General features: G+C 33.8%; 2 protein-coding genes across 2 annotated transcripts in view; one reads left to right on the top strand and one right to left on the bottom strand.

Annotated features, from left to right (window-relative positions):
* The window catches only part of LOC125063254 (facilitated trehalose transporter Tret1-like), an 11727-nt gene extending 2182 nt beyond the window's left edge, over positions 1–9545 (top strand). Inside the window, exons 2-11 of the mRNA XM_047669600.1 lie at positions 872–1024; positions 2106–2308; positions 3082–3268; positions 3768–3932; positions 4229–4365; positions 7116–7208; positions 7464–7575; positions 7986–8100; positions 9030–9185; positions 9460–9545. Of these exons, the coding sequence (XP_047525556.1) occupies positions 872–1024; positions 2106–2308; positions 3082–3268; positions 3768–3932; positions 4229–4365; positions 7116–7208; positions 7464–7575; positions 7986–8100; positions 9030–9185; positions 9460–9490 (1352 nt within the window). The 3' untranslated portion in view covers positions 9491–9545. The remainder of the gene's footprint in view (positions 1–871; positions 1025–2105; positions 2309–3081; positions 3269–3767; positions 3933–4228; positions 4366–7115; positions 7209–7463; positions 7576–7985; positions 8101–9029; positions 9186–9459) is intronic.
* LOC125063253 (coatomer subunit alpha) lies at positions 9541–26739 on the bottom strand. Its single transcript, XM_047669598.1, has 22 exons — positions 26393–26739; positions 25799–25915; positions 25363–25599; positions 24842–24979; positions 24358–24521; positions 23827–23964; positions 23619–23702; positions 22782–22968; positions 21606–21758; positions 20569–20789; positions 20097–20234; positions 19466–19569; positions 18716–18882; positions 17956–18153; positions 17366–17547; positions 16113–16242; positions 14945–15050; positions 14216–14345; positions 13258–13433; positions 12320–12535; positions 10487–10732; positions 9541–9813 (listed from the first exon to the last, which is right to left on the bottom strand). Exons 1-22 carry the CDS (start codon positions 26618–26620, stop codon positions 9596–9598), a joined length of 3678 nt encoding a protein of 1225 aa, XP_047525554.1. The 5' UTR covers positions 26621–26739; the 3' UTR covers positions 9541–9595.

Raw genomic sequence — 26739 nt, 5'->3', positions numbered from 1 at the left:
AACTCCATTAATTACAATTTAGATGTTTATATAAACAAAAGAAATTATCTAAATAAATATTGTAGCAGAGACATGACTGTGTAGAGGTGTAGTATAGTCTTTGTTTTACAAGAATCTATTTAAATAAATTGTCAACAACGATCGGTGTAAAAAAATGTTAAGCTACGGATTAAGTTCGGTGGCGGTTGTTGTATGGATATGTTAAAATAGAACACTTTGTCGCTAGATTACAACTGGCTTTAAATAATTAAAACATGAGCTTAGAACTAAGATAACATTAGTGGTCGCGACGCTGGATTAACAAAAAACTAACTTGACTTATTGAAGAGTTCGTAAATCTAAGTGATACTTATGTTATTGGACATTATCGGAAACGAGAATGTTAGATTACAATTAATGAGTGGTAAAAACTAAAGGGCTCATATTGGCTTCAAGTGTGCGATGATTGTTTACATTTTGTTTACGCTTTTAATTATTAAGTAAAATATATATATTTATACATGTAACTGAACTAATGTGTACATAAAAGTACACAGTAAGTTCGTATATAAGAACGTCAACGATTTTTTTATTTATTTGGTATAGTAATACCTACCTATTATTTTAGCACAACGCGCAGATGAAATATTTGTCATCAAGAATAATTATAAAAACACAACGGACAAAAGCGTATTTTTCATGTCCACTGGTATATATATATATTTTTTTTAGTTTTTCTCTTTAACTAGGGTTGCCTGGAAGAGATCGCTTATTAGCGATAAGGCCGCCCGTTGCATCCCTTATAATTTTTATGTATTGTGTTTCTTTTATTTGCAACGAAGTGTTTATAAATAAAATCAATAAATATATCTAATTCGATGTTTATTTGCAGCGAGCTATGGAAGCTTATGCACGGGCATGTCAATGGGGTGGACGTCTCCGGTCTTCCCGAAACTGCGCTCCGAAAACTCGCCTCTCCCTCAAATACCCACCCTGCAAGAGGAGAACTGGATTGGCTCCTTACTTGTACTGGGAGGGCTACTCGGTATGTATAGCGTAAATTGAAAGTAGTAACAATCCTGTGAGTCATGAATACTCGGTGTTCTGATTGTTTTAAGTAACTCAACACGGAAGCGTTCAAGGCTCCCATCACTTCTCACTTGTTCCTCATTAGTTTTCCATAATGTGTAAGAAAGGTATGTTCTACATAATTAAATTGTATTAGAACCCCAGAAACAAACCAATCATAGGTAATGTTATAACAGTGTGTTTGTCACTGTCCATGTCGACATCTATAATGCCCGAATTACACGAGGCTAGTTTTTCAAGCTAGGATAGCAAGCTACTGTCAGTAAGCTAGCAAGCTAGTACTTCTGGCTTCGTGTAAACAAAACTTGCTTCATTTCTGAGCTAGCTAATTTACAAGCCAGGATAGTTTTTAATAGGATGGAGTTCTATTTGTTTAGGATAGTAGCGCCCCCCACCACTGATTTTACTATCCTGGCTTGTGTACTAGTTCATGTGGCCGGTGAAGCTAGTTTTCAGTTGGCTAGTAAGCAGGAACCACGCGTTTTGTTTATTTTTGTCACCGCGACGTGTTTTTGAGATTTTAAAATGCCCAAACTAAGTATTGATATTAATTTAAAGTTTGTACAACTGTACCGTGACCATGAATGTCTGTGGAACGCCGCCCTTCCAAGTTATAAAGACAAATCTAAACGTGATTCAGCACTACAAAAAATTCTAGTGCCAATTGGCACAGTTTTTGAAGTAATTCATTTAGTCAAATAGTGTTTTTTTTTCACATGCAGGTCATTTTGGACGTGTGGTCAACTGCGAATTTGCAAAGACACGTCACAAGACGTCAACTGATATGGCTCTCACTTCTCTCGTTATTTTAGTCTTCAACAGCTCAAAATTCGTAAGAGGAATATCATAAAATCTAGCTTTGAGATACCTCATAAAAAAGTCATTTGTTTGGGTTAAGTCCGGAGATCCTGGTGGCCACAATATGTCTCCAAAGCGGCTTATGATTTTTCCCGGAAACAACGCTTTTAGTATGTCCATGGAGACCCTAGCTGTGTGGGCGGTATGTATGTATATAATCTTTAGTTTTTTCTTTTCAGGGCCATTAATAACAGTGCCACTTCTAAACCGCGTGGGCCGTCGTTGGATAGTTATGGGCTCCAACATTCCACTGCTGCTCGGCTGGCTACTTGCTGGAGTGGCCACGGACTTGCCCACACTGTATGCTGCAAGGATTATGTGGGGCTGTGCCACGGGCATGCAGTTTGCGAGTGTTCCGTTGTATATTGGAGAGATCGCTGAGGTATGACATTGTCAAACTATTTAGAATAGTTATAGATGATAAACCTCTTGTTTCTTATATATATACCTATAACCAGCTGACCTGGCAAACGTGGTTTTGCCATGTAGGATCGTAGAGGGGTGAAAATTAGGGGCTGTATGTATTTTTTAATGCTGTATCATAAAAAAATTAAAAAAATAAAAATTATCTAAAAATTAAAAAAAAAATTAGGGGTGAACTACCCTTAACATTTAGGGGGAAGAAAAATAGAAGTTGTCCGATTCTCAGACATACCCAATATGCACAAAATTTCATGAGAATCGGTCAAGCCGTTTCGAGTTTAACCACAAACATCGCGACACAAGAATTTTATATATTAGATTTCTTTAAAATGAATCTATTTTAACGACAATTTAGAAGGTGCATAGACCAAATTAGCGAAACGGCAGGTAGTACATGGCAGAGAGTGGCACAGGGCAGGCAGGAATGGTGGGATTAGAAGGAGCTCTTTGCCAAAAAAGGGCACACAGATACGTGAAAAGAATGAGATTGAAATATAAATGTGTAAATGTATCATTGTAAAAGTATCTGAAATAAAATGCTATCATTATTATTATTTAACAACTTTAACTGTAAGTTGTTAATTTATTCATATTGTTTTGTATGTGTGGTCAAAACACAAATACAATACTATATTAACTCAAGACAACCGTTATCCTTTCTATTTTCAATACATTTTAGTAATAAAATATACAATGTAACAATATGGATACAATTCATCCGTATATTTTCAGGACAAAATTCGTGGAGCTTTAAGCGCTCTGTTTTTACTTTTCATTAACGTGGGCTTTCTTCTCGCCTACGCAATCGGCCCCTTCACCTCATACTGGGGTCTGACAGCAACTGGTGGTATCCTGTCCCTATTCTACATTCCATTTACGTGGCTCATACCGGAGACACCCTTCTTTTTAGTTTATAAAGGTAATACATTTATATGCAATATTTTAGCTGTAGGAAATCTTATTCTTAAAGAATATCACAGATAAAAGCTTAACAGTGGGCTTATAATAAAACAAAAGACGGTCAACAGCATCTCGAGTCCAAGAATAAACACCACGATCCGACGTTGCAATGGACATGACGAAAATTGATAAAAAAGATTGGTGTTTTAGTCAAAATGGAGATTTGCAGTATTTTAAACTTTTATTTTATTTAAAATCTTATTAGTTTCAATTTTGTGAATAAAACTAAATCTGTGATATATATTTTAACATGTATTTTCCCATAAAATCATTATTTTTTTCAATATTTGATACTCTCGTGACGCCCGACCAATCACAATTAAATTAAACGGTGGTACCGAGAAACAACGCTTGCTCCAATCTAGCTAGAATTGCCGTTTGATAAAAAAATACTTTTTTAAATATAATTTTTTCATATACATAGCATGAGTGTGTTACCATTAAAATCTCATGTTTAGGTAAAATCGAAGAGGCATCTGAAGTGCTTCAGAAGCTTCGTGGCCTTTCCAAGGATGGCGTGCAAGCCGAGCTAGATGGACTTCAGGCAATGATCGCCAGGGAATTCAAGACTGAACCCAGCATAAAAGACCTTTGGGCTACAAAAGGAAATTTGAAGGCATTAGGTTAGTTTGAATAAATTTTCAAGAGGTAACTAAAATTTATTATTGAAATTAAACGCGAACTCTGAATTACATAAATTTTTTCGATGAACTTGCATTTATATATTTTAGAGGTTAAATTAAATGTCTAGTTTACGCGTAAACCAAAGTTTATAAAGTAAAATTAAATAACACAAATAATGGAACTTAAATTATTAGTAATTCAAATACTGCTTGTCTTAGATGACCTTGTTTTGCCAAATAAAAATCAACTCCTAAAACAAAAAAAATTTGATATGAAATTTTTTATTCCATTATAGGTATTTGTGTTTTCCTCGCGATGCTTCTTCAGCTGTCAGGTATCGACGTACTGTTGTTCTACATGGAGGAGCTTCTGGTGAAAATTGGTACTACAATCTCAGCTACAGATGGGACCATCATCATGGGCGTTGTTCAGGTTATTAGTCTTTAGTATATACTATATATACTTAGTATATACATAATTTAGGTTAATACAAAAGGTTATATTTATAAATTTACCATAACTTTAGCAAATGGTTTCTAAAATTAATTAATATGTTACACATGAGTTATAAGGAAGATTTAATAGTTACTTCAGGTATAAAGTAGGCTGCTTCATATCTACCAACTCACCGTCTACAATGTAAAGATACGACTAAAGGACTGGCTTGTTAGAGATACTTTTGAGACCTAGTAATTAGTACGTAGTTACACACTTTTTTCATTCACTCACTGACTCACTTACACATTTGCACCCACACACTCACTCATGCACTCAGCGTGTTGATAACAGTTGAAAAGTAAATTGATTAAAAGATGTAAATAAATTATGTATAAATATATTTGAAGGAATTTATACTTAATTTTGTTATGGAAGAGCTGGGAACCCTGACACAGGTATTTGTTAAAAAGGTTCCCAAATCTTACACATTGTAATGCATATGTACTTAAAATGAATAAATGGATTTTTATTTATTTAAAGTACGTTTGAAAATAATAGTGATTATCTTAAGTGGATACAGTTGCCCCCTGCCCCCTTGACGCTCTGATGGTCGAGACTGAGGGCAAACTAGACTTCTGTATACGTTTTTCGACATACGGAAGTCATATATACCAGCGGGCGCTACAGCCTTCCTAGATCTGGGCCTCAGATTTCTGAATCTGTTTCATGATTATATACTTTTCTTAATGGTAGGGGAGCCCACGATGCTAAATGGGGATTTACTCGAGCGTCGTAGAGACCTATTGGGATGCAAAGCTTAGATAAAAAGAAGAAAAAAATGTTATATGATAAATTCCTTTTCATCGGTGGGGGAAGCGGCTATAGATAGTTAAATATGTAAAAAAAAACTGTTGCATGGACATCCTCGAGCGCGTCAGATATTGATAGCATCTATGCCCTACGTATTTTTAATAATGTACGTATGTTAATCTGATCGTTTGCATGATGCGGGTGGTTGTATTTAAGGGTTGAAAATGAAAAAAAAATAAAAATTATCGAGCGCGTCAGATTTTCTAAGGGAGTGTTAAGTGCACCAAAAAAAAGCTCTCATTCAGTAATCTGACGATTTCGATGGGACGCAAACCCACGGCCATTTTCATAATATGCAAAAAAAAATCGCAATTTTGAAATACTCAAGCGCGTCAGATTAAGATATATGTGGTTCATCTTTATGTTTTAAACGTACTGTCTCATAATCTGACGATTATCTAGAGGGATTCGCCTGATCTGACAAAAAAAATTTAGAAAAACGATTCACCGAAAGGGCCATTCCTGCAACTTCCCGCTACTTCCATTCCTGGGCGCTTAAAATTGATATTTTGAGCTCGCTGAGTTCAAAGAAATAACATGTCTATGCATTTGAGCTCTCCCAGCTCGAAAGTCTGATAGAATTTTCATAGAACACTATTTTTGGAATTTTCAAACCGCAATAACTTTTGAATGGATCAAACAATTTTCACGCGGTTGGCGGCATTCGACGCAATTTTATCATCATCATCAAGTAATTTTGCAATTTTAATTGATAGAACCACAAATTTCGGAGTAATCCCGAAAAAACACTTTTTCGGGTTTCTTTCGTTCACGATATCTCTCGAACTAATCAACCGCTTTTGACGAGCTTGGTGGCGATCGACGTGGTTTTTCAAGCTCAAAGGCGGATTAGTTTTTGAAGTTGATCAATAAAGAAACCACTTTAAAAAAAAATATTTCTTATTTTTTTAAGATTTTTCAAAATTTCTCAAAATCTATCGGTCCGAATCGGTTCAAATTCACAGGAAATGTAATTTTGAGGGAAATATTTAGAACGCCGTTTAGTAGATTCCGATCGGTTAAAGGAAATGTAGGCACCACGCAGCTGCACGCATTTAACTTTATCGACGATTTTTTGTTATTTCGGCTTGCGGAAATCGTCAGATTATATATTTTTCATTATTCTTGAATTATTTCCTTCAAAATAAAAAAAAAATTAGCTACGCTCGAGAATGTCGAGATGACGGTTTTTATTTACAACTTTGTTGCCCTCCCCTTTTTTTCCGTCACTCTCAAATTGTCAGATTAGTGGAATATACACTTTTTAGGATGTAATTAACTCACCCTACCTTAATCTGACGCGCTCGGGAATTTCTGATGGTCAATTTTTTTTTACTAATCTGATCCTGTCTCCTTCACGGGCGGCCTTATATATGGGCCTCATATTTTGTGGAGGTACTTAACCGGGTACAAGGTGTCTCCCTATATATTAATCTGCCGCGCTTTAGTAAATCCCGAAATCCCCTCTTGGGCTCCCCTACCATAATAGACAAGTAGGTGATCAGTCTCCTGTGCACAATAGCCGTCGACTTTTTTGGTCCGGCCGGCTTTCTGACGATGTTTTTCTGCATCGTTCGAGCGAATGTTAAATGCGCACATAGACAGAAAGTCCATTGGTGCACAGCTGGGGATAGAACCTACGATCTCAGGGATGAGAGTCGCATGTTGAAGCCACTAGACCAACACTGCTATAGAGTAGAAGGAAGATATGCTAAGTGTCAAATTTGACTCTGAGTTTTACCCTTAAATGATGTATTTTTAATTTGTGGGAAACATGAACAAATTTACGAACGTTCTCTAAACTAATTTTAAAATTAGTTTCTTTAAGCCTTTAAGCATTTATCTACAAAATTAATAAAATGTCAAATAATCAGGTGGTGACGAGTTGCATAACTCCATTGGTGGTGGACAGACTCGGCAGGAAGCTACTTATGTGGACCACTTCACTTGGACTTACAATATTCTTGGTAAGATTTTTTGTATTATTAATTCTTGGTAATGAACCGACGAATTGAATCTTTGCTAGCCTGGACCTCTTAAGCCCAAGTCTCAACACCTAAACATAGTTTAAAAAATTGATTTCTATAAAATTTAATGATGACATATAATTACTTTATTATGAGTTAAAATAAAGACTCGGATAAAGACATTCTTACAGAAGGCCGTGCTCCAATTTGCTTATAAAAACATACACTCTAAAACAATATGCATGTTTATTTCAGGGTATAATCGGTGTGTACGCACTACTGGACTCGCACTACAAGTACAACGTGGCACCGTATGCGTTCTTACCTTTGTTATGTCTCATTGTCTACATGGTGCTTTTCACGTTGGGTAAGATTCGATTTAATATAGTGAAATGTCTTTGATACGAATATGAAATTTAGATCCGTTATGATAAAAAATATTACCTAATAGGTAATAATTATGTTACAACATTCCAAAACCAAAAGAAAAAAGACTTCGATTACGAAGTCTTTTTTCTTTTGGTTTTGAAGAAGAAGAATAATTTAATGTTTCTCGAGATTGTAAAGTACAATTAATATGATTTGTAGAAATAACAATTTTTCAAACTTTACGTCTTGTGAATACCATTTAAAGTTTAAAAATAAAATAATTAACTGTTTCTTCACTATTTACGATATTTATAGTTTTCCAGAACCCATATGTAGTAATTAATTACATATAATAATGTAATATTATTTTAAATAATTACTAATTAATAATGTAATATTATTTTAAAGGCGTGGGTCCCGTACCATGGATTCTGGTAGCGGAGATGTTTCCGCCCCGAACCAAGTGTCTCGCCAGTGGTATTGCCTCTTTCTGTTGCTGGACAGCCGGTTTTGTGTGGACACGGTAATTTTTTTTTCCTTTTAAATCCATCTGCAATCAGCCTCATGGCTTTTATCAGATTTTATAAGAAATAATGACAATTAGGGAACGCAAATCCAATATTTTTTTTATTCCCTCCGTATTTCGAAAACTGTCAGACTGCGGCAAGTTTTGCCCTTTTTAGCCGATACACACTGTCCGTCGTTTCCAAGAGGCCCGAAGCTAGGAGGTTGACGTGTTGCTGAAGTCTCATTTTGTACGGTTGATCTTTTAATGCCTCGACAGTGGCAATTCAAAAAAAAATTATGACACGGTAATATACAAAATGATTAAATCCTTTGCTATTTTCTACGTGCTTTACGCCCTTACCACTAAACCGAATTTTATAAATTTTAAGACTTATGTGCTGTGATTAGATCTAACTCGTTAATACTACGAAAGCCCGTTCAAATATTATTCTATAATACTGGTCTACTAATTTTGTCGCATCAAAACCTATCGAACCCATTTACTATATGTTACCAATACATATTTTAAGTTTTGTTTTGACGATCCCATTTCGTAAATATTAAATATACAGTAGTACACAATCTTTAACAGGCTAAAGTTGCGTACAGACTATCTAACATAAGTGATAAGATGTTATACAACATTGCTATACAACATGTTTCAGATAATGTGGACACTGAATGTTATAAAACATGTTATTGATATGTATGCTAGGACGAACTCAGCATCTACGTTTTTTTGTTTTTCTTTTGTTATTTAAAATGGTTAAATAACATTGTTATTCTAATGTGTACAGTATTGTTTTTTTATAATGTTGAATAACAAGGTTACATAATGTGGACGTGTTATAAAACACAAGTTATATGATATGTTACATAGTCTGTACGCACCCTAACAATTATAATTGTCAATGTTTAACACATTATATTGTCAAAAATATTCAGATTTTTCCGCGACGTGGCGGCCTCTTACGGGATATACACAGCGTTTTGGGTATTAGCCATTTGCTGCGGCTTCGGTTTCATATTCTCCATTAGCCCGTTGCTTCCGGAAACCAAAGGAAAAACTTTCGACGAAATACAGGACATGTTAAATAATAGGTAAGTTGATAAGCTAATATGTAATTTCATGGTTTTTAAAGTATCATATATAATGTAGATAATCAATTTAGAGAAAATGATATTTTTAAAATAGAGAAAAGTTAGTTAAATTTATTGTCTATGGTGTGGAAAAAAAGGTTTAACTGTGCATTTCACCATACACACCATAAAATAATGCATTTAGACTCAATATGAACCTTAAATTAATTTTGATAATTAAAAAATATATTTTGGAATGTAAAAAACTAACCACATGTATAATCCTTCTTTACAGATCAAATGAAAACAAACCAGTCGATGTATAGATATAAATAATTGTTAAGTTTGTAAATTTGGGTACAATAAAATAACTAGAAATTGCTAAATATATTATTCATAATAAATCTTACAAAATAGTAATACAATATAATCTATCGCTGGAATTGAAGGGGGCAGATTCTTAGTCCCAACGCATCTTTCCCCACTTCTGCTACTCCACAAACGGTGCAAAGTTTTCCCTTGTGTTCGGGGAGGAAGCTTGCCCCACAGAGGGGGCACTTTTCTTCTGGTTTCCCTCTGTATATGGGATGATAGCTAATACCACAAATATTGAAGGGGTTGTGCTCGTCGTATAATAATTGGTGTTCATCTGAAAAGTAATACAGCTATAGTCTAACAGATATTTCGTAGGGTAAAAGTCAAACATTTACTATTGTAGTAAAAATTGTTCGGCTTTTACTTTTTTGCTGGATACGTTTTCCTGGCTTAGTACTGAATGTAAATTTTTCAATAAAGTTTGGAGGTAATTAAATGTTTTTTTGCTAGGAATCAAACCCAGTACTACAGATTTATTATTAACGTTAATTGAACCATGAAAGTCAAACAGGTTAAACCGTAACACGTGTAGGACATGGGGTAGTCACATTTTTTATTATTTTTTTCCTGCTAATATTTAACGCAAAAACGCTGTATGTTTACACGAAATGATTGATGATGATGATGATGGGCTTACTAAAATGGTTGAAAAAGTGGTGAAAATTAAAATAAAAAACGTGTGTGTACTTATGTACACGCGTTAGAAGGTATACTTCTTTGGCGTAACAAGATAAAAATCTTTTCAAAAATTTTATTCGACGTATGTAGAAAAAACGACACCAACAATAGAAAAAACTAAAATCCTAACTTCAGGGTGTGCCCACATCGTAAAAAATTACTCTCATCATTTTTCCCTACCGCGCAAAAAGAAGTATAAAAAAAAATTAAAAAAAAAATCTATATCTGTAAAGACAATGAAAAATAAAATAGCTATCATAAAAACCAACCTGTCGGCGTTTTCTCGCAAGCCTGCAATATTTTCCTGGCCTGCTGAGCTACTTCTGGCCTCGGGCCCAATTCCAACAATCTCCTGGCAAAGGAGGCAGCAGTTCTGAAGTTCTTCAGCTTGAAGAACATATTAAGAGCAGTTCTGAGGGTCAATATCTGATGTACAGGCTGAAGTTTGCAATGAGTGAAGTACGCGGCCATTTCACATGTTCGCTTTTGTTCCTCCAATGTATTCTTCGGCATTGCTGAAAGGTATTGATTGCGTTATAACGTAATTAATGTTCCTATAATTGTAACCATAATATTTAGAAGATAACTAACGTAAGATTAATATAATACAGATTTTTTTTATTCAAATCCCAAAATGAAAATGGATACCCTAAAATGCGTATTTTACAAGATAACACTGAATAAGCTGAAGACATTTATAAGAATCTTCCGGAATACAACTATTTTTTTTTTTATCCAGTAACTCCTTTAATGTTAGACGTAGTACCCTCAAAACAGATCTTACAAAATAGTTTATGGTTTAAGAGCATGTTATCTACATGCTATCTGATCGTTTCATTGGCTGTGTGACATGTGGCACCGTCCTGTTGAAACCACATTTCAGTGATATCCATGTCATCAATAATAGGCCAAAATTTAGTGGTTAACATCTCGCGATACCGTGATCCATTGACTGTTACCGCATTTCCAGCCTCATCTTCGAAAAAAAACGGCCCAATCACGCCTCCAGACCACATAGTGCACCACACAGTAACACGTTGAGTATGCAAAGCCTTCTCAATAATTGCTTTAGGATTTTCAGAAGCCCAAATGCGACAATTTTGCTTGTTGACGTACCCTGACAAATGAAAATGGGCTTCGTCTGAAAAAATGATTTTTTCAGAAAAACCAGCAGGTTGTTCCTGAATGAACTGAGCGAATCTGCGGCGATTTGAATGGTCGATCAGCTTTAATTCCTGCACCAGTTGAATCTTGTAAGGCTTCAAAGCCAAATCCTTTCGCAAAATTCGCCATGTTGTGCTTTTGGATAACCCCAATTGTTGAGAACGTCGTGAAATTGACAAATTTTGATCTTCTTCAACACTGTGGCTCACGGCGGCGATGTTTTCTGTTGAACGACCGGGTCGAACACGTGTTGGTGTTGGCACATTTTGTACCGAGCCTGTCGACTCAAATTTCGCGACCAAATTCTTAACAGCGGTCTCAGAAGGACGATTATGCTGGCCGAAAATATCACGAATTTTACGAAATGTAACTTTAACAGAACCACCATTTTTATAGTGGATTTGAATTATTTTAATGCGATTTTCGAGCGAAATTGAATTCATTGTAATAATTGCCAAAGCACCTGCTACGAATACCGCCAAAAACTAAATGTCAAAACTATCACGTTCTCGGTGTTGCCACAATTGAAAAACAAACTTCTTGTTGAAATACCCTATAGATAAAAATAATGTATAAAATCACAGCTTACTGTATAATAGTATTTTTTTTTTCATAATTGGATATAAAACGGGCTTTTTATTATTATCTTCATATCTCAATCATTCTATAAGAAATTGCAATAAAGATGCAGTGCTCAAAAATAACGTTTCTCGATATAAAATACTCAATATTAATACTGAAGAAGGTATAGAACGAAAGGTGGTCCAATCTAAAGAGGGGATCAGTCGATCCACTAACTAACCTAGATACCTACTGATGTCGAGAGGTTACTGGAGCTGAAACAACTTTTTTTTAAACTGCGAGTGCGTTGCCGGCCTTTCAAGAATTTGTAAATTTACATCGCTATTGTGCCAATCAATCGCGAGATGGTAACTCACCTTTCCTAGCGGTTTCCATCTGAAGTCCAAGTAGATATTCCCGGCTGATCGCCAGCAATTGTTGCGCTTCAGCGAGCTCTTGTTTACTATCAACCAATAGTAGGGGGACAAGTCTAACGACCCGTTGCAAGCGTTCCACGGCCTCCGTGAATTTACCACTAGTTGTCAGTTGGTAGCATTGTTGGAGTTGGCTCACTAGGTCATTTAGTTTAGCAGCTGAAAATAAAAATACATGTGCTTCTTGTTTGTTTCCAAAATATTTAAATGGATTTTTTACTTTTATAAGTATATAACTGTGGCTGAGAGTTTCATGAGTTATTCTCGTAATAAGATAATAATTATTATATCTTTGTGTAATAGTAAAAACTACTGGACCAACTTAAATATTTTCTAAATGAGTATGCTTTAAAAAAGTAAAGAATTCTACACACGCAACTTACAAAATAAAAAAAAGGGTGCGTGTACTTATGTACGCGCGTAAGAAGTTATACTTCTTGGGCATTATTAAAAATAGTTTTTGATTGCATGCAAATAATTAATTACAATTAAATAATCAAAGACTGGAAAAGGAGTCATTATAGTCAATAAAGTTCAGTTTACATTTGAAAAATTAAATAAATAAATAATTATTATTATTCTCTTACATTAAGTGTAACATAAATTCTATTATTATTCGAATATTGTTTTTAAATTATGTCCAATGCCGTAGCATCTTCCGTGGGCAACTTCATTCTGTTACTTTTGTGTCACGGTGCGCGCGCATCATAAAATGTCACTCTCATCAATTTTTCATAACGCGCCTAAAGAATTAGTATAACTTCAAAAATTAAAGTGTAGAGAATGAAACCATAATATAAAATTAATAGAAAATTTAAATATTGGATATATCCTAGAAGTTTCCACAGGTAACAAAAATATTTATATATATTCATACTCACTGATAACAGGTAACAAGTCCTTGCCACTGGCTTCCTTCCAATTCCGATGTAGGTGAGCCTGTAAAGGAGGCAACGACGCAAGAGCACTGAACATCACGCGACCACAGGAGTACATGGATAGCATTGTTTCGGAGTATGGCTCGAAATTCACTATACCAACTTGCTCATTTAGTAATCTGCAATTAATTTTATTTATTTATTTATACTTTATTACCTTAATCAAAAACATACACATAACAAAAATAAAAAAACAGGTTACAAAAGTTATAAGGCAACGGGCGGCCTTATCGCTAACAATATGTAGTCTATAAAAGAGCGACTGTATAGAACTGCAATCTTTATTTATCTAATAAGTCATAATAGTACAGGGCGCGCAAATTTATAACTACCCTCATGTATGTATAAAAACTAGCGACCTACCGACATTTCCAAAGGTAAAGACCATTTATATTTTCGGCAATTTATAACAATTTAGTATTATGTAGTATATAATTTAGGAAAGTTAATACATAGGTCAACAGTGTAGTTCTTGTTTATTGTTGTCACAAAATGGATGATTTGGGATAATAAAATTATTACAACCTTAAACTTTACGATGAAAACTAAATTTTCTACATTATAAGTGATTAATTTAATCTAAGATAATGTTCATTAAAATTCTTAGTGTTTTAGCAGAACATATACGCGACCATGTACAAGTCGTTAAAGTTTTATTTACTTAAAAACACGTTCTTTACGATAGTGCAAGTATTTGTATTCGTCAAAAATAGTGTATAAGATAGCTTGAACGCATCGATTTCATTACAATTTAATTAATTTCGTGGCATAATTTAAGGTTGGGGGCACGGGGTTTTCCAGTTTAAATACCCTTTAAACTTTATATAAGATCCCGACGTATGTTCGTTCGTATCGTACAATACAATTCCATTACGTCAACTTTTCTGTTTAAAATATTTACCTGAATGCGATTTCGAATTGTCCGGTGGTGACGAAATCATGAGCCGTCTTCAGTTTTCCGCTAATTGCTATTGATACACCTCGCGTCGGAGCCACAAAGTACTGACCGTCTTCAGCGCCATCTATATCCGCTGAACGCATAACGATCATTAGTTTTAGTTTACAAGACTGATCATTCCTATATCTTATGAAAAAATACATATATTAAAATATAAATTATAAAGTGATGTGGATATAACGTCTAATAATTGTATATAAACGAGAATGTGGAGTACATATATACAAAGCTATTTATCCGTTAAAGCTTTATGTAAACTGAAGGTTAACCGAAAGTGAATAAGAAACAACGGAGCGTTTCTTAAGGCAGATTTTGCCGCACACCACCACTATGTGGAAGCACCTGCCCACTGAAGTATTTCCGAAACAATTCGACTTAGGGTCCTTCAAGAATAGAGCGTACCAATTCTTGAAAGGCCGGCAACGCACTTGCGACCACCTTCTAGCAATGTGAGTGTCTATGGGCGGCGGGTATCACTTAACATCAGGTGAGCCTCCAGCCCGTTTTCCTCCTATTGCTTAAAATATAATGTAAAATCGAAAATGCAAAATGTTTTTGGGAAACTATGACTTTAAAGTAAATGTCGTAACTAGTTGTTCTTGCTCTAGCAGGTCAAGGACTGAGAGTTAAATTGAGATTTAAAAACCTAATCAGTTTTAAACAAGTTGTTACCTGATACTGGCGCCAGTTCCTCGGGAAGCTCTAGGTCCTCGTCTCCAACGTCCCAGCCTCCATCCTCACCCGCGTCTTCTACCGCTTCACCTTCTTCACCTTCCTCCTGGATATATATTTTATCGTGTATGTATGTATATTATCAAAAAAAATCTAATATATTATCAAAGAAATGTTTTTGGATTTGAGCAGGGTTATGAGGTCGTAGGTTCGAACCACGGCTGTTCACCAATGGACTTTCTTTAAACACTCGCTCGTACCGTGAAGAAACGTGCAGGCTTAAAAGGTTATAGCGCCACTAGTTTATTTATTTATTAGTAATCTTACAACAGCTCAATCAACCAACACATATCCATATTATAAAAGAAAACACAAAGCCAAAACAGACAACATTGATAAACAAAATATATGAATCAGAAAACAAAAGCACAATAGACAAAAAAAAATAATACTGAAATTAAACCTTAAACAATCGACAATTAATACTTACAAAGAATATATAAAGAATAAAATAAATTGTTACTGCTAAACAAAGTCAAGGTCTTCCCGCTTCTTCAAATATACGACAATCGTCGTCGGTAAGGTGGAAAATATCAACATTCTTATAATTAGGGTCTGTTTCACAATGTATGGATAAAGTACCAAATAGCTATGCAACACGTAAATTATTTGGAAGATAAATTATGCTATTTGACACTTCAGCGGACTCATAACTTTTGATGGACTTTATGTGACGAATAGTGCTATCTGACAGTCGTGAATCGCAACAATAGTGTTTATCCTATCAATAAGTAATAAATAGCTAATTTGGAACTTATCCGTACATTGTGAAACAGACCCTTAGTGTCATATTTAGACAAAACCCGAAACATTGGCGAATTACACAGATAATTCGTGTTCGTGCGTTGCGAATATCTTGTCGCATACAGTGGAGGGATTCTTCAAGAAATTAACGACAGCAAAAAGGGGCTATCTATCGACACATTAAGAATAGCGTGCAAAAATAATAAGTCTTGCTGACTCCGCAAGAAACCGCATAATATTGATACTGTTCAAAAATAAGAAATTACACAAACTTTTTTTTGTATATTTCCTACAGCTCTTATATATTTTAAGTAGTGAAACGAGGTGAAACTTATAAATTATAATAGTTTAAAAAAATATTTACCTTTTCATCGTCATCACCCCATGCCCCTCCGGCCTCAAGCGGCTCCTCGACGTCCGCTGCAACGCCCGCCACTCCGCTTGCCTCCCCGCTCGTACCTGCCCTAGCGGCAGCCGCCACTTCGAAGAAACTCCTGCAACAAGAAATAATAACATAAATGAATGTAAATCAGAGACGTTTTGTCAAAACCTTTACTGAAATGAAATAAATCTACAAACCTTATATTTTTCATTTTATAATTTTTTTTAAATTTAATTCGTTCGTAATCTAATTTAATGAATTTTACAACTACTTTCAATTATTGCCTTGGAAATTTCATTTGATATAAAATATAGTAATAACTCAATACGAATCACCTCTATGCTTAGACTGCGCCTATAACCCGGAGCCAATTTCAAAAAAGGCTCATCACGTACTTAAGTACGTACGTGTTCACAGTTTTAGTATTGATTTTTTTATACATTATTAATTTCCCTATAACCACGACTAATAGAAATAAGAAATTATTAAAATATATAATTAACTCCAAATAACAAAAAAACAATTAATTTAGCGTTTTATAATATAATTAAATGTATTAATTATTGATTCGTTACTTCCAAACATCGAAGACCTTACACACATGGCACGAGGACAAAGTTCGCTGTAAGTTTTTAAATTGACAAACTGAGTAAAAATACTTGAATTGCTATTTAACATAGCTGATTGTATGTTCTAGAACATAATAAAATGAGTTGAGCATGACGTACAGACAGTACAGTGGCTAATAAATGCACTACCCGGTCAGTTATTAGCCTAACGTTAACCAACGTAAAGAGTAAGTTGAAAAACTATTTTTATATTCATTTCTCACGCTCCAACAAGACTGCTATGGTTACATTTATACAACCCACAGTGGTTTTCTAATGTAGCACATCATTTTAATATATTATTCTGTAAAATACTTAAATGATAAATGATTTATTTCTGTAAGTAGATTTTTACAAACACTTTTACACGTCAAACATTTTTTTTTTAAACTAGATGGGATCGACGTTTCTTATCTGACTACTCTGAGAAGAAACGCCGAAACAAACTCAGAGGTCACAGTCTCTTTTAAAGTCCAGACATAACAAGATTATGTGAAGACCATGTAGATTGCAGTCTTAATTTAAATTCATTATAACAAGGAATATAAGTTTCATTTCTCAACACAGGCGAATCGTTTGTGTGTAAAAAAATTACGAAGTCGATTAAATAATGAAGATCTCACTTACTTAGAAACAGCCAACAAGGGCCAGTTACTCTGCGCACGCACTACTGGTAGCGGTGGGTGCAGACCCCTCGCTTTAGGGTTTGGTTCCGGGATGGGCAAACCGGCAGTTTCTAACGCCGCTTTTAATTGTTCCGCTTCGTCATTTTGCTTGAAGTTGATAGCTGTTAGGTAGGCCAGGGATATCTGATGATTGAATAATAAGACAATTGTTTAATGATACTGACATTAAGATATAATAAAACTAACATATATGTCAATTTGTATTACGTCTAAACTCTAAACTGCTGATTATAAATGGATTACACATTCCTAAATTTAAAAAAAAACTTTAATAGGGATTTTTATATAAAAAGATAACATTATTCAACATTGACATGAGATCCCTAGTAAATGGTAGTAATTAATATGTATTAGCTATTACAGTGATTCTTAAATAATATATATTTCGAAAATTCCTGAGAAATATTTTCGGGCAGAAAAGTGAGATGTATTGAAAATATATTTCCGATTAATCTAATTTATTCACGATTTACAATTGCATTCGCAAGTAATGTGAATAATAACAAAATTATAAAACAATATTTTAATCACCTGTCCGGCATTCTTCAACAGTCTTATTCTCTCTTTGACGTCTCCAAGTAAAAGTGCGCCCTGGAACTGCGCAGACACGTCTTTGCGTATTTCAGCGATTTTCATCATCTTTCGCAGCTTTTCGAGGTTGCCAGTAATCAAATACAGGAATGACAACTTGTCAAAGTTCTTTGTGCGTTGGTAACACATTTCTACGATCTGTAACAAAATAAAAATATACAGATTTTATAAAATCAGTCCTATTGCGCCGTTTTAACTTACGTACTCATCTATCTCTTTTTACAACAGCGAAAACACAATTTAAAAGAAAGAGACGCAAGTGCACTTTGTTAGATTATACAATAAGGTCGATTTAGTTTTTATTTTGGGGTGTATATTGTTATTATTACATTAAATCTAGATATGTAGTAACGAAAAAAAAGCTAAGAAACTTCAAGTGACGATCGACATAATAGTAAAAACTATTTACATATAACGAGTATGTTTAATAGCCTTAATCATTTATTTATTTATTGAAAAACAACTCTTTGAATTAAGAGTTCACCCTACAGTAACGGTAAAAGAAACACTATAGGGAAAATGCGTGTATAATTTAACAAAAATAAACAAAGAATTGTACAATTAATTAAAAGGTATCATAAGAAATAATGAAGCTATTACAATTAAACTAGCATCTAGAGATTATTTAGACATCACAGTATTACTATGTAACTCGTAATAATATTGAAGAATAACAAATACTTATAAAAATATAGTTTACCTGATGATTACCAGTAGCAAGTGCGGCTTTGGCCAACTGGTCCCACGCATCTGGCTCGTCTATGCTCTTAGCCGCTTCCAACGCGACTTCGATGTTCCCACATTGTAGTGCCAAAGACAGACGTGTACGGGCATCTTTTACAAAATGAAGTGCCACTTCAGGGTAACCTATGAAATCATTTAAACAGATTTAAATCATGTCGAGCTCACGGGTTTTGTAATTGGAGATAGCAATGCTGGCACCGCAATGTTGAAAGTATGACAGAAGTTAGAATAAGTAGGAACGTATACGCGCTTTTTATTCACGGTTATTGTCGAGAAAGGAAGGAATTACCATAACATAATTCATTTCTATTGGTAACGCGATTTACACTTATTAACGTCAGTAAAAAATGCTTCTAAATTTAAATTTACTGCGACTTATGCCATCAAAGATGTGAACAGACGATATTGTCTGACACAGTTTTACTATTTTTATTAGGAGGTGCAACTATTACGTACACTATGCTCCGAATGAAATCTGGAAGTTCTTTATACATACGCGTGCATTATATTTATCACATATTTGCACCTATTTAGGCATTTATAAACATGAAGCGCACATAACAAGTAATTTTAAAATTAAAAAGCTGTTTTAGCGTGAATACGGAGCTAGAAAAAAAACATCCAGAAACAACAAAGAAAGAAATAAATCAATAAAAAATGCTAAATAATAATATTTTAATTAGTACGTAAAATATTTATAGAATACCTTTCTCCTGCAAGTAGCCAATGATGCTCTGTCCCACCAATTTGGCCGTTCGTACCATGTGTAGTACTTGATCGTATTGACGCGTCACCAGGGCCAGTTTAAACCTATAATAAATATGATATAAGTACATAATATATACCTTTCGATCATGATAAAGTCTGTAGACCATAACGTATAATTTTTTCTCTAGAAAATTCCACAATCTCGGGGGCAGACATATTTAAATAATTACGCTAACTTTAATGAACAAGCGACTCATTTCGATATTTGCACCATTATTAATATAATTGAAGTATTACAAAGTAATGTATCGAAAATCTGAGTTTGAGACAAAATCGCTTTGTTACAGGCGTGAACCACTAATGAAAACGTATTTATATAGAAGTGGTCACGTGACCGAGCTGTCATTCTCAAATAAACTGTCATGTTGGCGTATACAATTTGAGCTATGAGAGAACAGAAATGAAGGTATAACAAATTTACATTTATTTGGGAGATTCTAAATTAGATTCTAATTATTAAGTTGGACTTGTACGCGATGAATTAGGATTGACTAGTTTAATAGGAATATCTTTAAGATTTAAATAATAATTCAGTTGTTGTTGTCAACAAATATTCTAGATAATCTTACCTATATTCCGTGGGATCGATTGTAAGTATTTTTGGTCTCGCCTCACGATCCAAACAAACAACTTTAGCTGCACCCTCTTGCGGCATCACTTTCACTACGTATACGGGCACATCCAGCGTCCGTATTATCCCGTAGTCACTAAAATTTTATTAATTAGGGTTTAACAAATATATATAACATTTTATACTCTTACAAAATTAATTGCGATCCATTACCAAGTATCACAAAAAGATCACTAGTATTGGATAAGGCTAGACCTCCCAAATATTAAAATTCCTGGTCTCATTATGTGTTTTATAAAAATAAATAGCCCACACTTCGTATAAAATATCTAAACACGGTTACTGACACAAACTCACAACAGACACACGTTTAAACACGTTGTTGACATCAAAACGAAAACAATTTTTAACGTAATTTTTAACAATTTAAAAAAAAAAAACCTAAACGAACCAAATATGTATGAGCTTACCCATCTTTGCAGCAGTACTTAATATGGTTAGACGTAGTGTATATGAACACTGGCTGAGGGGTGGAGTCATCAAACGCACCAGACTTTACTCTAGCACCCTCTGTGATTGAGCACAATTGCTGAAGTTTCTTTGTGCAAATGGTCACTGTGTGTTTGCTTAAAAATGCCACTAAAGTCATATCAGAGTTCCATATTGCGTAGCGGCATTTTGGGATTTTTACCTACAATATAGGAAAAAATATATAATTAGGATGGTGATAAATGTATTTATTTCGAACTGTTATTGACGTCTTTTTAAAGAAGCATTCTAACGTGATACAAATTTAAAAAATAAAATACTATGTTTTTGATAAAATAATTATATCTATATATATGCATTTGTTATGAAGAATTAAGAGCACAGTTAATTACGTTTAACTTACTTTTAGATAAAAATTGAAATATACGTATGCCATATTTTTTACCAACTTTTAACTAAAGAATGAATCAATTCGGCCTGGATTTTTTTTTAATAATTAAAATATTATCTATACTTATTTTATAAAGATAAAAGATATGTATATAAGTATGTTTGTAACGAAATGGCTCAAAAAGTACTGGACCGATTATAAAAATTCACCTTTTGAATTGCATACAATGTCACTGATTAATATCTTAATATTATTAATTTTAATTGCAAGAAAAAAATAAGGATCCCTACTAAAATGCCTTTTAAATATCTTTTATGGAATGCCCTGCAAAAACTATTGATGAATGATAGAAAAAAAAATGTTGCACAATATTAAAGAACATATCAATATCTACAAAAATGTTTAAAAAATAAATGTGCATCCGTGCGAAGCCGGGACGGGTCGCTAGTGTATATATAATATTATAAATATTAAATCTACATATGTATATTAACTCTATTAATGACTGTGAGGTCTTAAACTAGATTAATATGAATAATTGTGTATTATTATTGTTACTTCCAATCGTTATTCTAAAGTATTCAATTTTTTTTTTTATAAGAATTACATAGATTAAGTGTAACTTACAGAACCAACAATTGTCTTCTGTTGCACGTCCAATAGTTGTACGCAATCTGGTTCTCGCAAAAACAGCATACCAGTACCCGCATACATTATTTCATCACAGTTGGGAGTGGCTGTCTTCTTTGATGCTTCGTTCTTTAGGTTTTTGATAATCAGCTGAAAAGAAATATGAAGTAAATAAATATTTGTTGATAAAATCAGTCTAATTATATTCTTTTAACTAAAGTACTTTTGTCTCTTTCTTTAAAATTATTTTTGGCTGTGATGAAAAGAGATAAAGGACTTTAGTTAAAAAGGTGAAATTGCTAATTTTTGCTTTTTTATTGTACCTCAGAAGAGTCTTATCTATAGACCTATGCAACAATAGAATAAGGTTTAATTAATTAATTGGACTGAATATATTTTTATGGTTTTATAAATTACATTTACTTAGGGTTTGACAGATTTTGATGGTTAAAATCATTATATTAGAAACCTGGCTATTAAATAACTTTTAGATGTTACTTGTTCGAAACGTTTAAATTGTATTATAGTATAGTATAAGTATAGTAACTTATCTTATAAGTTGTTGTGTTAATCTGTTGCTATTTAAGATTCCAATGTGCTAAGTTTAATTATGTGTATGTATGTTTGTAAGCTGCATCCGAACTTTGTTAGGAATATTTTTGATGTGTCAACGTCTAATAAATCGATGAACCACTGTCCCGTTATGCTCAATGGCCCGTTACGGTCATAGTACGCATGCGCCGCATCTATCGCTAATCAACTCGAAGACTTACGTATGCAATCATTTCATCAATGTTTTGTTATGAGGTTGTCATGTTAAACTATCGTCCGTAAACTGACTTTTCAGTCAACTATTTTTTTTAACCTTAAATCAGGTATATTTTAATTTAGGGAACAGTCAGTTTTAACACAATCGGTTCAGTTATTTTAGTGATGTACAACGCATTTCTGAAATCGACAATTTACGAAAATAATAAATTATATTATTTATTTTATTTTCAGTTGACAGATATATGAAGTTGGTTTTTTATTACTTTTTGTATTGCAGTTTCTAGGCTTTTAATTTTTCATCCATACCTCTATGGAACATACATTTATCCTTAAAAGCAAGCAGCCTTCTAAGCTACCCATATAAAAATCATCGTATCAGCGGGTATCGAAGTTTATTCCTACCTGATTATTCTTCTCAAGCGCAGCAAAGCGATTCCTGGCGATCCAAACGGCAGCGGTCGCCTGTCCCTTCTCTGGCTCTGAAGTCGCATCGCCCCCTTCCCTTGGGACTTGGTACAATTCGTACGTCCAATTATCCCCAATGCGCCACGTGAGTAACATGCTGAACTCAGCGTGGTTTAGAGACATACTGCAAAATTTAGTTAACACCGCTTTAATTAGAAAACCTAACTCGATAAAATTTGTGTTTCCTTCCCTTCAAGGCCCAAATTGCTTGCAATCTGACTAGGTCAAAATAGTTGCAAGTAAATTCAGTACATATTTTACAGCCTAAGAATACCTCGACAATATACATTATGGTTTAATACCTCTATAACTAAGATTAAGGATAGACTCAAAGTTATTCAGAATAAATCGTCATAGTCGTAGAATAGTGACGGATCTGACAAATACTAAACTTTACAGGGAAGCAATTTCAAAATAATATAACCATGTTAGTTTTTGTCATAACTATTTTAATTCATATTCTGTTATTATGAAAATTGGCATACGAACAGACAAAAGGGTTTGTTTTGAAACAAAATAAAAATAATAACATTAATACACAATGTTCTAGAAAAATCACATCTTTCTATCAAATCCGTCACTTAACCCACTGATTAATTTGAAATTTAAAACACATGGATTTTTTTATATTCTTATTTTTAATATTGAAATATGATAAAAAGTGGATTTTGGATTTTTTTCAAATCCGACATTGTTCTACGATCACGACGAAATGTTTATCGTTCACTAAGTTGAATTCCTATTCTTCTTAACTGTTAGGAATTGAAAGTTTACCTGTGTGGTTGAAATCTTCCGCTACCCTTGATTTCCATTACAGGGGAATCTTTATTCGTCTGCATGTCCAGTTTACGCAATTGTCTAAAACAAAAATAACAAAACTTAAGTACTATAAATTTTACTATTTCAAAATATATAGCAAAAGATTTTTTTTTAACTGAAATACAGTCCAAATTTTTTTTTGTTTATATCTAAAGTTATTTACTTCTCTTTAATGTAGAAGAGCATGTTATTATGAACAGCGTATGCTGGTCTTTCTCTTCGCAGCTTGAAGAGAATCATACCGGCGTCGTGTCCCGCCGCAAACAAATTCAATGTTGGATGGGATGATAGCACCCAATACCTGCAATTAATTTGAAAATTACTTGACTATAATTCCATATTTTTAAGCTTATTATATTATACATTTTAATGGAATTAAAGAGATTTTTATAGTTTATTTTAATATATTTATATATTTCACTAATATGCAACTCATGTTCGGGTCCAATTTTTAAAGTAAATAATAAACTATGCTATGCTAAGCCTAAAACCTACTCCTTGACAGATATGTATGTTGTTCGTTTCACTTTCCTAATATATTTGAAACAAATATGCAATATTTAAGCATGTCTTCGAATGATGAAATATGAATTCCTTAATAATTAGGATTGTGTGATTTCTCCCACAAACACATATCACATATATTGACTGAATGAATTGCCGTCATCTTAAAAGTAAACGTTGCTGTACTAACCGTTCATGCTCTCGTCGGTATGTATTCATGCAGACACGTTTCGGCAAATCCCATACTCGGATTGATTTGTCCTCACTATTGGACACTACAAGCTCGTTTCGCGCGTGGAAAAGTGCGCATGATACGTTGTTGTAGTGACCACGGAATGTGTCTACCTCCCATGCCTGAAATGAAAATATAAGTAAAATATATTTCTCTAAAAATTATTTAAATAAAATATTTAATTATCATCTCACCAATGGCTTGGTAATAAAGTAATTTTTTTAATCGTAAGTTTGGATACTGTAGAAACAATTGTGCATCTTTTTTACAGATAATTTTTCTTTGTTCCTGTTTATACACACTTATATATTAAACATATGATATCGCAACTGAACAAGAAAGACACATATTATATAGAACTTATTTTTTTTTATAATGGTGCTTCTGGCTTAAGTATTTAAAAATGTGGCAAATCTTTTTTATTATTACCATATATAATTACCTTAGCATCATTCATTCTCCACAGCTTGACTTGTCTGTCATCTGCAGCAGAAACTATTAATGGTAATTTAGGGTGGAATGCTGCCCAGTTTACTCCTCGGTCATGGCCTTCTAGTACATGTTTGACAACTGCATCTGCCTGTCATATACAATTAATTAATATAGTTGGAGATACTGCCACGTTACACCCATTGCATTTTTTGCCAAGCCCCTTTGTAGGCATACACAAATCCCATGTTCATCATAATTGGATGAAATATTTACAAACACAGAAGACAAACATACAAAAATTGAATTTCATAGATAGTTTACATACATGTAGTAACAGACTATTTGCATACAATGATCTGTAGACAATAGGTAGAGTGGGGTTTGGTCTGGTAAGATTTTTTGGAAGCTGGAAAGTGATAGACAACTTATCAAACAAGATGAATAGAGTTTTGTCTAAGAAAACCTTATTATTACTTGTATTCCAGGCAACACAAAATTGTTAAAAAAACAGAAGTAGTGATAGAAGTTTACCTGTCCAAACAAATCAGTTGCCTGTGGGTTCCTCAAATGATCAGCCAGGCCACTAGGTCCAGGAGCCACACTTTTTTTTCTCAACCCTGAGAAGTCCCAAACACGGACCGACTGGTCCAATGAAGCCGACACAAGTAGATCTTCAGTGGGGTGGAATTGTGCACACATCACATAGTGGTTATGGCCTGTGAGAACACTTATACATTGCCGGGATTGCCAGTTCCAAATCCTAATAGTCTGAAAAAGGTTACCTATAATGAAGCTGTAAGCAATTTCCAAGTGTAGGGAAAGATGATGTATATGATGATGGATTTAAAAGCTACAACTTATTTTTATGAGTATGCTTAACAGTATTAAAGAACTACACAATCTATCAGAAATAACACATCATGTATAATGATTTATAATTATATTTATAGTATAGTATGTATCAAACCTGATCATCTGAAGCACTAAGAATCCAAGGGTACTCATGGTGAAAGAATGTAGTCCTAATATAATCCAAATGCCCTAAAAGGGTGAAAAGGCATCTTCTTTGCTTGTAATTCCATATCTAATATTAAAAGAAAAATAAATTAGACATCAAAGATGTAAAAGGTATGGTGAAGGTGTGTTAGATTATCCTAGAAGTTATTACTCTAATAAGTTTGTGTTTCATTCTCTTTCATTAATTATATTAATTTTACAAGAATGTAAAAAGCTCCCCAAATATGAAACTCAATAATAGCACCTACGAAAGCACCAATTCAACTTATGTATAATAAGTATAGATTCATATTTATTGATTATTAATTATACAGCAGTAGTTCCAGAACACTGAAAGTTGTCTAGAGGGTGTGTCATGCATGCATGAAAAGTAGTTTAGTGCATTTCTATAGAATATACATTACGGTTATACTACCTACGATTAAGGTACATGCACTTTTTTAATAATATGATAACGATAAACCTGTACTTTATAGCCTTATTAATTAAGGAGCAACTAAGAAACATGTAAAGTCAGTTGTTTCTGACGTTCCCTAAAACAAACCTTGATTTTATAGTCATCGCCTCCAGATACAAATAAGGGCTGCTGAATATGGAAGCAGATCCCACGAACAGGGCCGTCGTGTTCATCAAATTTCTCCAATAGAGTGCACATACGATAATCCCACAGCTGAATTACACCATTGTGTAAACTAGCTAAGACCCATGGACGCTTAGCATGAAATGAAATTCCTTTTACCCGCGCCGACTTCGTTTCAAACTTTGTCAACATTTTAAGGACAACTGTAGCGCAATTATAATTTATTTTCTCTTAAAATTTTGCCGAAATATTATAACAATACGCAAGCAGTTTCATGCATGTCAACGTCAAACTAGCTGACGTGACACGTT

This window comes from Pieris napi, chromosome 3 (genome assembly GCF_905475465.1).
Source record: "Pieris napi chromosome 3, ilPieNapi1.2, whole genome shotgun sequence".
Taxonomy (NCBI): Eukaryota; Metazoa; Arthropoda; class Insecta; order Lepidoptera; family Pieridae; genus Pieris; species Pieris napi.
Note: the sequence above shows the minus strand (reverse complement) of the source record. Positions and strands in the feature narration are given on the sequence as shown.

Excerpts from the sequence above, each read along its gene's own strand:
- LOC125063253 (XM_047669598.1), bottom strand. The coding sequence starts at position 26,620 with ATGTTGACAAAGTTTGAAACGAAGTCGGCGCGGGTAAAAGGAATTTCA. Across the intron at positions 23,703-23,826 it reads CTCTTCTACATTAAAGAGAA|ACAATTGCGTAAACTGGACA; the intron begins GTAAATAACTTT and ends TTTTTGTTTTAG. Across the intron at positions 20,235-20,568 it reads AAGTACTGCTGCAAAGATGG|TGACTACGGGATAATACGGA; the intron begins GTAAGCTCATAC and ends ATAAAATTTTAG.